Source organism: Vanacampus margaritifer, chromosome 3 (assembly GCF_051991255.1).
Source record: "Vanacampus margaritifer isolate UIUO_Vmar chromosome 3, RoL_Vmar_1.0, whole genome shotgun sequence".
NCBI lineage: Eukaryota > Metazoa > Chordata > Actinopteri > Syngnathiformes > Syngnathidae > Vanacampus > Vanacampus margaritifer.
The window spans coordinates 3866863-3882565 of NC_135434.1; the positions used below are offsets into that span (position 1 = coordinate 3866863).

Consider the following 15703-nt stretch of genomic DNA (forward strand, 5'->3'; position numbering starts at 1 on the left):
ACTTGTTTTTTCTTTGATGTTTTGACTTTAGTCTTAAAATATAAAAACAAGTATTTTTTTGTTTTTTATAGTAAAATTACAACTTTTCCATGCAAATTTCCTAAATAATTCCCAGAGTAAGTTTTTCTTTTTAGATGTTTGTTTCTTTTTCCATGTGAAATAACTAACACATTTGTATAGTAACATTGCACTACAGTATCGTTAATATATTTTGTAGTGACGTTTCCAATATTTTGATTAGATTGATTTAATTAACTATTCATTCCCTTGATTAAATTAAGCAATATTTACAAAATAATGCTGGATACCCGAGGTTAGAACTCCGAGCTTTTTATTGGCTGTTTGATAAGAACTCGAAATACAGCCAATGAGAGAAGGCGATAATCGCACATAACTCCGCCTATTTGAAGCAAATTAACCAATTAGAGACGCCTAAGGGTTTTTAAACTCAACACGTTTCCTACGCTAGTTATTTGTATGCCCGTCGACCGTCGCTTCAAAAATAAACAAGCTAAACTCAAAGGAATATATTTAAATCACCACCTCTCGCGTTGGACATGCAATCCCAAAACTGATATGGCAAAAGGTAATCAAAATATCCTGATTTGTTGTGTGCGCTTATGGCTTTGCTAGCTAGTACACGGTTATACGAGCCGTGTTGAATGAGTAACAAAACTGCTGGATTATGTGTTTACAGGGAAGAAACGTGTGCAAAGCACGGACAAAAAGCCGCAAAACGTTTTTATAGGCAAAGTCAAATTCGAAGAGACGAAAGAAAACCGGCCTGTGGCTAGCAAAGAGGTAGGGACAAAGTAGTGCCGCCTCAGCGGATTCTTTTTATTTGGAGGTACCCGGATGTAATCAAATGGGTTACAAACACAAATACGTTGTTGGTGAAGAGCTAAAACAAAAAACATGAAGTGATAACTCCCAAATTCAAGTTTTGGCTCGAGTTAAAGAAAATGGTTGGGGCACTCAAGTCAAGATACCACTGTTGTGATTCATTTTTAGCATGTTGACAAAATTCAAAGTGACCCTTGCATACATCCATTTTCTGTATGTGGCTCTCAAAGGGAATAAGTAAGAATACCTCTGGTCTAATATGTTTTGTCCCTGCGTGTACTGTATTTGATCATTAATGAACCTTCTTTGCAGACAAATTGTACAAGTAAAGCACCTGAGAGCGTTGACCCGACATCACCAAGTCCGAAACCGGCCATATCGCCTCTGAGGGACACCTCCAGCATGCACATTCAAGACGGAAATGACATGGATGGCAATCATGCAGCCAAGCTGGACAAAGGCGAGGAAGGTACCGCGTTAGCATTTGGTGTAACGGCACAACAGAGGGCTAATTGCAAACTCTTGTCATTGTAGACGCCACAAATAATATGACGCTCAAAACCAAGGTCATCAACCATCCACGGCAAACGGAAGCGATATCGCACACAAACACGGCTCCAGCGGACAACTGCAAACCCCGACGTCGGAATCCTTGCAAAGGAAAAGGAAAAAAGTGTGTTGGAAAGCAATGAATGTCACGAGCGAGGAGTAAAAAGTCTTGTAATCGTATTGTCTTTCGATTATAGGATGGAAAACGACGCTTCCCAAAACAGAAAGGTCACAGAATTCTTCCCAATCAGGAGGAGTAAGAGGAAAACTAAAAGAGAGTTGAAGGTGCATTTTTTTTTTTCTACTCAACACAATCTCATTTTATTTTTTGAACAATATAGAGTATTTGGTACGTTTAGAAACCGGCGCAACGTAAAGAGATACATGTTAGCATTCATCTGTTTTAATTCTTCTTAGTAAGTCACAGCTATTCTTAGAACACTCATCTTGTCCTTGGGGCTAACTTGTACCCGCTATCGCCATATTTTTGTGTCTGCTCACCCCTCCCCCCCCTCTGCTTGCCTATATACTGTAAAACCCCAAATTTTGTATCTATGCAGATAATACGTACAGTTGCCACATATACTTGCTGCTCCCGTTGCCTGATTCTGTTCGAATGAAATGTTTTCAGAATGAAGAGCACAAACACTTGGATGATCTGATAAAGAACGGCGTTGAAGAAGGAATGCAGGTAACGGCCGTGGTGCGATACTTGGCTATTTTATTATCGGCTGTTATCTTTTCATACATTCCTGTGTATTGCAAAAAAAACAAAGTAAACAATGGAGTGGTTGGTTCACATCTCAGTTTAGTAATCTAATTTAAACACAGAGGAAATACATTTGCTCGGATTTAGAAAAACATTCCAACAAAAGAAAAAGTATTTCCAGGTCGAGTTACCTTTCTTAACAGCAAAAAATAAATTAAAAAAATCATAAAACTCATAAGTGTAAAAAAAAAAATAACCAAAACGCTGCTTACCTTTAACTTATGAGTCTAATTTGTATAATGAGCAAGCTTGTAACTGAATTGATCTCTATGTCAAATGAAACGTTGCCATTGAAATTAAATGAATACTAATCAGTTAAAGCCCACAAAATATTTTGTTGTTGCATGTTTTCAATAATGAAACGCTAATGTAATGTATAAAAACTAGGGCCTGACTCCTTTATTTTTATGCAGATTCCCAATATTTGACAAATATTGAATCGGACGATTCATTAAAATATATTATGAATTAAAAAAAAAAGGTCCCTTAACACAAAGATATGAATTATAAAAATGTAATAAAATTTTATATATATATATATATATATATATATATATATATAAAAAAGGAGAGCAATGATGATGACATGTCAAATTGGTAAAATTACCGAATGAACAATATTGAGCTTTCCAGAAAAAAATTTAAAAAAATAATAAAAATGTGACTGTTTTACAACACCTTGTCTTTTAGTATTTAACCTTAACTGAAAATGATGAAAAATCGGGGGTTGGGGGTCGACATTATATGTCAACATCTTTGTTTTATGTTATAATGCTTTTTTTTTTAAAGGCAAAAATCACTCCCTCTTTTTTTTTTTTTTAAGTGCTAAAACCAGTTTACATTGCATTTCATTAAGTGTTCATCACTACGATACGTTTTAGCTCGTAAAAAAAATAAAATAAATTGGGTCCCTCGTCACGGTATATTTTCATGTGGTTTAAATTTGAGGGAATTTGTCCACAGGTGAGGGTGCTGGATGGCAAAGGGCGGGGCGTGTTTGCGGCGCGGGGCTTCAAGAAGGGTGACTTTGTGGTGGAGTACCACGGCGACCTGCTGGAGCTGGCCGAGGCCAAGCAGCGAGAGGCCCGCTACGCGCAGGACCCCCAGACCGGCTGCTACATGTACTACTTCCAGTACCAGGACAAGACCTTCTGGTGGGTCTGCTTTTATTTTGAAGGCTCCAGGAACCGAGCTGACAAATGTCATTTATTTGACTTGTTTTTGTATCCATTAAAAATGCCGGCAAATTGAATCTGCTTGTACTTATTTATTCCCCCGCGGCGGCCCCGCCCCCTCCTGCAGCGTGGACGCCACGCGAGAGACGAGGCGGCTGGGCCGTCTGATCAACCACAGCAAGGCCGGCAACTGCCAGACCAAACTGCACGCCATCGACGGCTCGCCTCACCTCATCCTGGTGGCGTCCAGGGACATCGCGGCGGACGAGGAGCTGCTGTACGACTACGGCGACCGCAGCAAGGAGGCCATCTTGGCTCATCCTTGGCTCAAGTCCTAAAATAAAACAAAGGCAAACACAAAAAAAAAAAAAAAAAAAAGGCACCATCTCGGGAAATTCATCGGTGCTAAAAAGATGCTGCGGATGACTTGTCCTTCCTTTTTTTTTTTTTTCTTTTAAAGGACATAGGAAAAAAATATTTTAAACTATTGTGCATTTTTGGGGCAATTTTAATTATGCTTTTTATACATTTTTCTGCTGTAGAATATTTTATCTTGTATCAAATGTTACATATTGTGTACTGTTGTGATATTTAGCAACCTTGTAAATTATGAGCCGTGCTGTGGCCAATAAAAGACACGATGAGCTGAAATACATTTACGGAATGAACGGTGGGGGTCAAAGTGCCATGAGGAGATAAATGTTTACTTTGTCGCTCATGTGGGGGTGAATCGCTGTAAACATTACAATGTCATCGTGGGAGGAATTCAGTTAAAAAGTGCTAATTATGCAATACTTTTCAAAGTAAACTGGACTGGACGCTTCATTAGGGACACCAGGAAGTTGCATCACAAGACTCTGTCAGTGTGATTCGAGCCCGCTGTGTCATGTTTTGTTTGAAGGGATACTTGACTCATTGATCCATTTTCAGCAGTAAAAAGTTAATATTTTATCCAGAATGAATTTGAAAACTTTATTATTTTTCATGTACAATTAACTCATTCACTGCCATTGGCGGTTATAAACGTCCAAAAAATCATTTTAACTATTTCTATTTCTTTTTTTTTCTACTTTTGTTAATGAGTATGAAAATCTAGATTTTTTTTTTATTGTACATTTAGAACAAATATAAAATGTGTGATTAGTCGTGAGTTAACTATTGAAGTCATGCGATTAATTACGATTAAACTTTTAATCGCCCGACGCCCCTAATTTTTAATAATCATCTCATCAGGCGATTACAAATTTTTATTGCAATTAATCACATAACTTTACTAGTTAACTCACGATTAATCACAAATTTTATATCTGTTCTAAATGTACAATAAAATTTTTTTCTAGTTTTTCATACTCTTGGGGGGGAAAAAAGAGTTAAACTAATAGAAATAGTTCAAATGAATTTTTGACGTTTATAGCCGTCAATGGCAGTGAATGAGTTAATAGCCTACCTTCACAAAACATTTTTTTCCACTTGCTGTGTACTGAAGATGACATCACTTGTGCTGCGGAAGTAGGTAACGACCAATCATGGCTCAGTTTGCTGACCAAACCCAGAAAACAGGCGAGCCATGATTGGTCGTTTGCCGGTGATGTCATTTTCAGTTGACATTACTTTTTAAAAAGGTATTAATTGTACATAAAGTTATCAAATTCATTCTGGACAAAATATTAGCTTTTTACTGCTGAAAACCAAATTTTTGACGTTACAATTTGGCGTCTATATAACGTAATGACATTGGAACTTGTTGTCACACGTGAGGAGCGAGTCGAGTTCGCTCCTCTGCCATCGTTCAGCGCTCGAATTTCAAGTTCACGTTTCTTGCTCTTGAATATGATGCAGGTGTACCTAATGATTTGTCCCACAAACACAACTACCGTACTATCAATCTTTGTTACACATACAAAATGAAGGCAGCGTGTTCACTTTACAAATACACTGTAAGTACAAAAATATAAAAAGTGGTTTCTAGAAACCTTCCAAACAATCCAGTCTCGTCAGGGTCTTCTTTGTCTTCTTGGCTTATTTCCGTCTAAATGAAAACCTAGCAAAGGAGGGGGTGGGGGACAAGTTAGTGTGGGAAGGCATTTGGGCATTGGAGGGAAAAGTGCATAACACCGGAGAAACTCCAGTGAGTCAACATCGTCGGGTCACAAGTATGTGATTAGGCTCGGGATGAGTGAGCGCACCCTCATGCGTTGCACCGACTGCGTCATGTGCTGCATTTAAACCTGCGCTTCACAACTGCTCATCCACTCGCTTGACTTCTCGTCCACTTCAGGGCCGCCGGTAGGGATGCAGTCCATCCCGGCTGGCTTATTATCGGCTCTGATCAATTGTCAATCGTTCATCGATTTTCTCTATTTTATACACAGTGTGTATAACTGGTGGTCTATAACCATGTCGAGTGGGACTATAGTTGAACGATTATGAAAATAATGGATGATGTAACAAAATACAACTACTGCACTTTACTTGAGTATTTATTTTTCAGACATTTTTTTTAATGATTTAAACTACTTTTATTAGTTTAAAAAAAATTCACTTTTGTTAACAAGAATATTAAAATCTAGAATTTTTTTTAGTGTACATTTAGAACATATATACAATTTGTTAAGCAGTGAAGTCGTGCGATTAACTACGATTAAAAAAATGTAATCGCCTGATCCCCCTCATTTTTAATAATCTTTTCTTTTCATTAATCTTTTTTTTATTATTATTATTCTAAATTATTAAAAATGAAGGTCGTCAGGCGATTAAAATTTTTAATCGTAATTAATCGCATGACTTCACTAGTTGTTTTTCTTTTTTTAAGAAAAGAAAAGATTAACAAAAAAAGATTAATAAAAATTAGGGGCGTCAGGCGAATAAATTCTTTAAAAAAAAATTACTTTCAATTATTTATTTTTTTTAAGGATAATATGCTCTATATGGCCCCACAGTCTTCTGATTAATATTGTGTTTGTTGAATATGAATCAAGCAGTAAAATCCACCCGTTTTTATCCATCTCAGGGGGCGGCCATTTTGTTACTTGACTAAAAATGACATCACAGTTGCTCAGGTAACGACCAGCTCAGGGCTCAGCTTGCGAACGTCACGTGACCAAACTCAGGTGAGTCGTGACTAGTCGTTCCCTGAGCCAAGAGCACCTGTGATGTCATTTTCAGTCGACAGCAAGTGGAAAAATGGCCGCCTCGCGAGCTTGCTGCTTAATTCAGATTCCACAAACACAATTTTAATCAGAATGTTAAGACTGGTGGGAGCGCATACAACAGACTATAGTAACGAAAATTTTAAGGTTGTCTTCTCTTTTAAGAATTATATCGGCCAATCAAATCAGTTAATCAATTGGGCCATTTTATTAATTTTTTTACACAAGTAGATGGTACCTCTAATTAATTACAGTTCTGTACTACTCACAGTTTGCCGATGGTGGTCTTCTCCTGTTTTGCGTCGTTGACCCCTGCCGCTCCGTTCTGCGCAGGCGCGTCCAAGTCCACTTCCACCATCGCCGCTTGTCCCTGTGGCAGAATCCCGCTGCACAAACACAATCGAAGCCCACGTGAGCCGCTCGCACGCCAAACTGTTACGAGAGGACACGTCAACACGTGATGGTGGACAATAAAAAGCAGAGCGGGCCGCTTTACAATACAGACGAGTAATCGTAAAATTCCCGGTAGCATTTCGCACCTCTTGTAGAGTTGTAGCTCATCTTGGGCCACCATGAGCTGGGCCTTTAACTGGTTCCTTTCCTGTAGCACCTCCTTTAACTCCTGCATGGTGAAGCGAGGCCTGTTTGGGTCGCTCAGGTCCACCACCATCTGATTGGGTCCCACCGCTTGCTTCAGTGACAACAATATTGACATTATAAATTAACTCATTCATTGACATAAATTCATTTAAAAATAAAAAAATTAGGGGCGACAGGCTATTCAATTTTTTAATTGCAATTAATCGCATGATTTCAATAGTTAACTCACGATTAATCACAAATTTTATATCTGTTCTAAATGTATAGTAAAAATTTTTTTGGTTTTCATACTCTCGTTAACAAAAGCAGGGGGAAAAAAAATTTAACTAATAGAAAAAGTTTAAATGATTTTTGGACGTTTATAGCCGACAATGGCAGTGAATAAATTTTAAAAAAAGAAAGAAAGAAAAGAAAACATTATTAAAAATTTAGAGGCGTCAGGCGATTAAAACTTGTAATCATAATTAATCGCATGACTTCACTAGCTAACTCACAATTAATCACATATTTTATATCTGTTTAAACATACAATAAAAAATTCTAGATTTTCATACTCCTGTTAAAAAAAAAAAAAATTTTAACTAATAGAAATAGTTCAAATGAATTTTTGACGTCTATAGTCGGCAATGGCAGTGAATGAGCTAATATTGTGTTTGCGGACTAAGAATTAAGCAGATTAGTCCATTTATTTTCCTCCATCTCGTGGCAAAGTCATTTCATCCTGTAGCGCCCTCTGCTGTCGACTGAAATTGATGTCACAGTGCCCTCAGTTGCCCCGCGACTCAACTTTTTTTTTTGGGGGGGGGACTATGAACATGGATGCTGATCTAAGTAAACAACACATCCTCATATTTTGACAGTCAAATTAACATGAAGGGGGGGGGGGGGGGGGAACTTTCATCATATTCTTCTTGTCATTTATTTTTCCCGCCTCACCGTTCCCTGGCCGGTGGAGTTTTCCGTGACGACGCGGTCCAGTTCGCTCTTCAGGTTGTCCCGCTCCATTTTCAACTCCTCCATGGACAAGTTATACTTGTTGACCATCGTCTCGAACATCTCCAGCACGCGGACGATGCGAAACTGGAGGTCGGACACTTCTTCTCCCGTACGGCTGATCCTCAACAAGTCTCGTCCGACGACGTACGAGATGTCGTACACGTCCTCCACAGTCAGCTCGAAGGCGTCCTTCTCGAACGCCAAAGCGGGCGACGACTCCTCGTCGAAGTCCATGCTCGGATGAAGAGGGGAGGAAAAGTAGAAGACGAGTCCGCTCGTTATCTTCGTCACTTCCCAACGGTGTTTATGGCAGTAGCGGGTGACTTCTTCCAGAGGGGCAGCACTTCCCCCATCACGCGTCCGCCAATGGCGAGTGCTAACCCGGCGGCAGAGGAGGGCTAGTATCCTAGCTACAGGTGTGAGAGCACAAAGAATAACGAGCGGAGTTGAGAGGACTCTCTTCCATTCCGCCACTCGCCGACGAATTTTCTTCGTAGTTGAACGTTGTTGTAGTGGCTAAATGAACACATTTTAAAGCATTTGGCCGGATAAAAAGACCCTGTTTGGCATCGCTTTGAAGTGTTAAATCACTTTGGATCGTTGGCTAAATGGTTAACGAATACCTCTCAGTGTTCAGGGCGTAGCCAATAGCAGGCGTGGAGCTTAAAGGCGTAGCCAATAGCACGCTGAATGCCGACGCTTTGGCCAATGGCACACAGGGTCACTGTTCGGACTCTTCCGCTTTTTTTTTTAATTTTTAATGTCAAATCACCAGGGCAACCAGCAAATACAAACACGCCAACATGCTTCGGAATGAGCAAACAACACAATCACGAGCGCCGGACAGCAAAGAGACTCTTGACGAGAATCACAACAAAATTGAAAAAATGTGACTCCTTTAGTTTCTTGCCTGGTGCAACTAAAATTGCATTTGTTTGGACAATTATAATGACGAAAACAATAATAGCTCATTGTAACTGGCAAAAACAGTACTTTAGGCATTCCGTGTTTTTTTTTTTGTCTGGCCCTTTTCACAGTGCACTTGCTCAATGTAAATAAGTGGGACAATAAACATTTGTTTACTGAATGAACTCATCGAAGGTGGAATGGTGTCAATCCGTTGAAATGTGGACGGATTAGTTATTTTTATTTTTTATGTCTGCATTCATTTGAGAATTTTTCTGTGGAAAATTTCTGAAAAAGTGAATTTTGGAAGTGTGAACGTGTTGAACATTTTGGAGTCGGAATGATGTGAATCAGTCAAGAAATACATTTGTTAAATGTCTTGAATAATTTGGGATTTTTGTGATGGAAAATGTGAAATAGTGAAAAATGCTGAAATCTTGGGAATATGAATCACACTCTTCAATGTTTCACAAATGAATTGGAACAATTTGAATCATAACGTTAATTTCAATTACACTTTGTGGTGAAATTGTAGAGTTGGAAATACTGTAGGTTTATAAAAAATAAAAGCTTTATTACAACATTAAAACAACTTAAATTTGTACAATGTATTTGGTTGACTGCATATACTGTGGTGGACAAATCTGTCAAAATTGGCTTCACTTGAGCGCAACTAGCACATTCGTCGCTCATTAATTTTGCCGTATATTATTTAGCTGTTCTTTAAATGAGCCGAGCTCGAGTGGGCTAACTCCTTATTTGTTGCCTTATGGGGCAAAGGCCATTATTGCACTCAACCTGATTCATCGGTGCAACACTGCAGAGACTGAAAGACTTGAAAAGTAAGTCGCGCAAAAAAAGTATCCAGAAGAGATAGATTTTATTGCAGCCATAAAATGACAAAAAATGAGTTAGCACATTCTAGTTCTGTGGCTCAAATATAAATACATTATTTGTAACATGTAGCATCGTCCCTTAAATAAATTAAAAGCAAAAAAGGAATTGACTGTACATCGGTTTGCGCCTTCCCACCAATTGGCAGGTAGTTGAAAATCAAAATGAACCACACCACTCAAAAGTAACACAAACGGACAGTTTGTGAATAGCGTCATTTTTACAAAGTCATACAAGGGACGCGAGGCGTCTGATTGGCAACAACGTTGGGTCATCCGCAATTAAACCGGCGGCAACCATGGGCAGGATGGCGGTGAAGATCCTGGAAGGAAAAGTAGGAGATGTGATATGATGTGATTGAGGAGATATGTGAACGCGTGACACTCACAGGCGGCGGATTCCGGATTCCGGCGGATCTGGGGAGGCGTTGCAGGGCGGTGGTGGCGGCGTCCACGAAGATGAAGCGCCGAGGAGGCAGCTGACGTCGTCCTCTAAGTCCTCACTAGGGAATCAAGTGTGTCAATATATCAAGAATATGTCCACCAAGTTTGGAGGTGATTGGGTAAACAAATTCCCGTTTCATTTCATTATTATTCGAAAGTGGTGTGATATTTTCAAGCAAAAAAGTGTTTTGGCTCCACATTAGGTTGCATTGATAAAAATAAGAACATATATGGAAAGCCCTCACCAATACCTTTCATTTGAGGTGTGACTCAATGTGGTTTGCTGCAAATTTATTTTATTTTATTTTATTTTTTTAAACATTTTTTATTTATTTATTTTTATTTATTTTTTTAAACTTTTTTTTTTTTTTTTTTTTTCTTCCTGGAGAGCTCAGTATTGTTCATTCGGTAATTTTACCGATTTGACATGTCATCATCATTGCTCTCTCTTTTATTTATTTTTTATTTTTTTTGTATGTGGGTGAGAATGTGTTTGTGCGTGTGTGCGAGTGTGTATTCATTAGTTCACCTAAAACCTATTAAAAAAATCCCATACCGTTCACCTAAACCGAACACTTCCAGCCAGAGTCGTGAGGCCGTCAGGAGACCCGAGGAAGGACCAAAGAAAAATGCATTTTTGACTCAATTCTTTTTTTTTTTAAGTACCTTTTGTAACAGGCCAACTCTTCCTCCAAGAAAAACACTTGAGCCTTGAGTTGGTTTCGCTCCTGCAGGACGTCGCCGAGCTCCTGCAGAGTGAAGTGAGGAGCTTCCGACTCCGCTTCCTCCTCCTCCTCAGGCACTTTCTCCTGCAGATGAAACAACAAGCATGAAATACAAATATGAGCCCAAAAAGTATCATTATTCTTATTATTGTCACCTTTACTATGATGTCTATCTTACCAGTAAGAATTCAGACTCGTCTGTGTCCCGCTGACTTGTGTTCACGTCTCCGTGCGCTGAGCCGCTGAGGAAGTTGGGAAGGTTCTCCAAGAGGTCAGGATCTCCTCCGCACTCGACCCATACCGAGTCCGCCGTGACGCAGCCGGATGCCTCAATGTGGGACACGGAGGAAATATGTCAAAACATGAGGGACAGCCTAACTACTGCCCAAAACAATAATACTTTTGGATTGTATAAGCTAAATGAAAAAAATAAAAATAATACAAAAATCTGGAAGAAAAACTAAAACTATTTAGATGAAAGAAATACATGATTTGGACATTAGCCCATCTAAAAAAAAAAAAAAAAAAAAAAAACAATTTGCTGGAAATACACAAATACTAGGGGTAAAAAAAACAATTGGGCAAAAATATGCAAATATTAAAAAAATAATAGGGAAAACACAAAAGTAAACAAACCTTAAAAATTACATTAAAATGTAAAAAAAAATAAAACACTAGGGGGGAAAAATACAGATTTTATATTAAAAAAAAAAAATATATATATATATATATATATATATATATATATATAAAACTATTAGACACTAAATATTTGACAAAAATATCAATTTATTAAAAAACTAAAAATAAAATCACAAACAAATGAAAACACAAAAATTATAGAGTAAGAGATACAGAAAATATTAAATGAAAAATACAAAAGAAAATTGACCAAAAACATTTTTAAAAAAATTGAAAATATTAAATGCAAAATACAAAAATATTCATAACTCATTCACTGCCATAGACGTCAAAAATTCATTTGAACTATTTCTATTAGTTTAACATTTTTTTCCCACTTTTGTTAACAAGAGCATGAAAACCTAGAATAAAATTATTGTACATTTAGAACAGATATAAAATTTGTGATTAATCGTGAGTTTACTATTGAAGTCATGCGATTAATTACAATTAAAAAAAATTGCCTGATGCCCCTAATTTTTAATAATTTAACCACCTGACGCCCCTAATTTTTAATAATCTTAGATTATCTTAAAAAAAAAGTCTAGGTTTTCATACTCTTGTTAACAAAAGTGGGGAAAAAAAGTTAAACTAATAGAAATAGTTCAAATGAAATTTTGACGTCTATAGCCGTCAATGGCAGTGAATGAGATAACATTCTCTTATTCTAGCTAAAATAGTGCTGAGTGCCAGAGCTGTATATAAAGAGAACTTGGCCAACTCGGTTTCAGCAGGGTAACAAGATGGCATCCATATGTCATGTGATCCAGCAGTTGATTTGATTTGTCACGCTGTGATTGGTTAAATGCTGGCCACATGACATATAAACGCCATCTTGTTATCCTGCTGAAACCGAGTTGGCCAAACTCTATATGTACGGCTCTGCAGAGTGCAATCAAACACTGCCCCCTACATGTCAAAATTGGAACTACACCTTGATGACAAAATTAAGAGTTCACCTGATTTTGTCCTCAGTGGTTCCATTTTAAATAGACTAACCATCTGGAATGTTATCAAGGTTTTCCAGGAAACGGCTTCATCTTACCTGGGTAGACGTCCTGGACCCGGACGTGGCTGGGAAGCTCTCCTCCTCCATTTTGGCCACCTCCCTCTCCAGTTCCCACGCCTGCCGCTCCTCACTCAACCGCCTCAACTCGTGCCGCAGGGCGTCCATTTCATGCTGACGGGCCTGCGCCGCCGCCTCCAGCTCGGCCCTCCGCCGCATGGCCGCCTTGCCGTGCGCCTCCATCTTGCCAAGCCTGTGACGGAGATCCTGATTGATCCGGATCAGACGGTGTTGCTGCATCTGGAGCTGAACAAACAACAAATTGTCACATGGAGACTGTGGGTGTGAATCAATGTCCACTTCAGTCCAAAATGGCTGACTTGCGTTCTTGAGACTTCATTCGTGGGTCTGCAAAGACACTCACCGCCTCCGTGTCATCGTTTTTTAGCGCCAGCTGGCGGTCTTTGGCCTGGATTTCGTCCCTCTGCTTCTCCAGCAACTTGTTGAGCCTGGTCATCACTTGCTTTTCCTTCGCCATCGTCCCTGTGAGGACACAGTTTATGTACTCATAGGACAAGAGGAAATAACAGCGCACAGTATGTGTGCGCGCTTTGGTAAATATAGCTTGTTGTCAACATTACACGAGCGTCTTCAAAAATAACCTGTGCTCGTTTGCCGGCGCCACATTTGGACGCTTGTGTTTTGGCGACATGTAAACACTAAATGTTCATTCCCATGTATGAAATCGGGGAAAAGTAGGTCCCAAACTGATACTGTTGTGTGCAACCCACCCTCATCTTGCTGGTACGCGTCTCGGTCCCGGTCTTCGACAGGAACATGGCTGCTGAGAGCTCGGCTGGTAAGCAACTTTTTGTTCTCCGCCTGCAACTGAGCCATCTGTGAGAGGAGATCCTCAACCTCGGCTCGCCACACGTCCTCCACCTGCTCCAACTCCTGACAAAAACAAAACAAAATAAAAAAAACTGTGTGTCAGTCAAAAATTGCTGTGTGCTGTCTCACTCTGTGTGTACAATCAACAATCTACCATAAGGGTACTGTGACAAAATGGTAAAAGGAAGCAGAGTAAACGGACACGTCTGCTCCTCCCCATCATCCAAAGTTTATTTTTCAATTGTGCCATTTCAACGTACTTCCTTGACACCAATTTCCTATTTAAGGCAGGGATTTAGTGACATCTTAGGGTATGTCAGAAATAGCAAAAACGCAGTTCCCAGGCGCCCTAATTAAAGTTTTCGTCCATATCACATACTGGTTGAAACCCATCGGTTTCACAGCTCGTTACTTTTCCCAACCACCGTGGATGAAATAAAAAAAAAAGTTGTAGTTTGGATAGTCCAGGGGTGCTCAAGTTTGGTCCTCGAGAGCCCCTATCCAGACAGTTTTCCATGTTTCTCTCCACTAACACACCTGATTCATGACCAAGATCGTTATCAGGCTTCTGCAAAGCTTGCTGATGAGCTGATCATTAGATTCAGCTGTGCTGCAGGAGGGAAACATGGAAAATAGGCTGGATAGGGGCTCTGGAGGACCGAACTTGAGCACCCCTGGGTCTGTCCAGTGCCATTTTTGCGATTCTCAGTTGAAGCAAAATAGAAGTTATTAAGATTAAAAAAAATTGGGGTGCATACGTTTTTTTTTTTTTATTGTACCAATTTATCTAAATTCATTTTGGTTTTACTCCAAAAGTCACAACAAACATATTTCAGTTTCTATTTTTTAATTATTTGTTTAACTTTTACTCAAGGACTTGAACTAGTGCTAGTACCTTTACACAATTATCTTGCCTTGTGAGTAAAGTGTGAGATGTGACGCGAGTACAGCTGACCCCCGCTATTCGCGAGTGACCGTTGGCCTGCAAATCCGCATATAATTGCCACTCATATTGGGCAATAAAGGGGAATTAATCCCCAATTATTCTTTTATTTTTATTTTTTTTTATTAATCTGATAAACATTCAATGTACATTTTTTTTTTACTAAGAATTGCGGGGTTGGAGGAGTATAAAAAAACAGATGCGCGGGTGTCAAATCGGAAGTAAACGGGGGTCAAATAAAATCTGAGTGCTGACCTGATGGTGTTTCCTCTCCTGCGCCGTCCTGTCGCTGCGCTCCTGCCGCAGTCGCAGCAGTTCCCGCCGCAGCTCGTCGGCCTCCTGCCCGCCGCCGACGGAGTCTCCTCGGCGACTCACAAGCGTCTCCAGGTGCTCCAGGACTCGGACCACCTTGGGGACCACCCCGGCCAGAGCCTCGCAGCCGAAGCGCTCGATCGTCCGCTCGAACTCTTGCGCCAGGGCCGCGGCGATGTCGTACACGTCCAACACTGTCAGCTCGGACCAGGGCTTCTCCAGAGCAGACATGACACGTGTATTGCGATTAAAAACGAAAGCCAGGAATCTTCGTCTTCCTCCACGGAACGATCGTATCACATTTGGAAGTGGAAACGAGAGTTAAAGAATAGTGAGGACGGCTCGACGACTACTTGTTGTCGAGTTTGTTGACAGGTTCAACTTCAATTTTAGACGACGCGTTCATGGACCTCTACAAAAGTCGTACTTATTAAAAGACGACGAAACCGCCACCAGATTAATTTAAACGATAGTTAAGGTCACAAGACCACAGTAGAAAGTTAAGAATATAAAACGAGAGTGTTGTCTTGAGAGCACAGTTTTCAAGGGAATTATCTAAAACTGAACTAGAGTACGGATTTGTACAACAGTTTCTGAATGCAGCAGTCTCTGACTTACATGCGGCCGTCAGAGCCTTACTGCGCATGACAGAATCCGATTTCAAAAGCCTAGTACAGTAAAGGGCTTACAAAAATCGGGTTTTAGCATACGTATATCAATAATATTGTTTCTAGACAATATTTTTACACAGCTGACTATTTAACAGCAAGCACAAAAATAAGACCATGATTTAGTACTTTCAAAAATAACTACATTGTGCT

The 15703-nt window shown here is 39.6% G+C and overlaps 3 protein-coding genes across 4 annotated transcripts; 1 reads left to right on the plus strand and 2 right to left on the minus strand.

Annotated features, from left to right (window-relative positions):
- Positions 1–423: 423 nt before the first annotated feature.
- On the plus strand, positions 424–3987 carry kmt5ab (lysine methyltransferase 5Ab). 2 transcript variants are annotated; one of them, XM_077560249.1, is made up of 8 exons: positions 424–586; positions 698–801; positions 1156–1312; positions 1378–1516; positions 1590–1677; positions 2024–2083; positions 3125–3315; positions 3464–3987. In XM_077560249.1, exons 1-8 carry the CDS (start codon positions 478–480, stop codon positions 3672–3674), a joined length of 1059 nt encoding a protein of 352 aa, XP_077416375.1. In that variant the 5' UTR covers positions 424–477; the 3' UTR covers positions 3675–3987. The 2 variants fall into 2 exon arrangements, with proteins under 2 accessions (XP_077416375.1, XP_077416376.1); XM_077560250.1 differs by having other exon boundaries at positions 1156–1303.
- Positions 2097–8705, minus strand: rilpl2 (Rab interacting lysosomal protein-like 2). The gene is made up of 4 exons (XM_077560251.1): positions 8022–8705; positions 7025–7176; positions 6755–6871; positions 2097–5377 (listed from the first exon to the last, which is right to left on the minus strand). Exons 1-4 carry the CDS (start codon positions 8313–8315, stop codon positions 5356–5358), a joined length of 585 nt encoding a protein of 194 aa, XP_077416377.1. The 5' UTR covers positions 8316–8705; the 3' UTR covers positions 2097–5355.
- Positions 8706–9536: 831 nt separating this feature from the next.
- Positions 9537–15696, minus strand: LOC144048366 (RILP-like protein 1). Its single transcript, XM_077560248.1, has 8 exons — positions 14826–15696; positions 13528–13690; positions 13161–13279; positions 12776–13042; positions 11228–11377; positions 10991–11133; positions 10270–10383; positions 9537–10203 (listed from the first exon to the last, which is right to left on the minus strand). The coding sequence occupies exons 1-8, from the start codon at positions 15111–15113 to the stop codon at positions 10110–10112; spliced, it is 1338 nt and encodes a 445-aa protein (XP_077416374.1). The 5' UTR covers positions 15114–15696; the 3' UTR covers positions 9537–10109.
- Between the last annotated feature and the right edge of the window lie 7 nt (positions 15697–15703).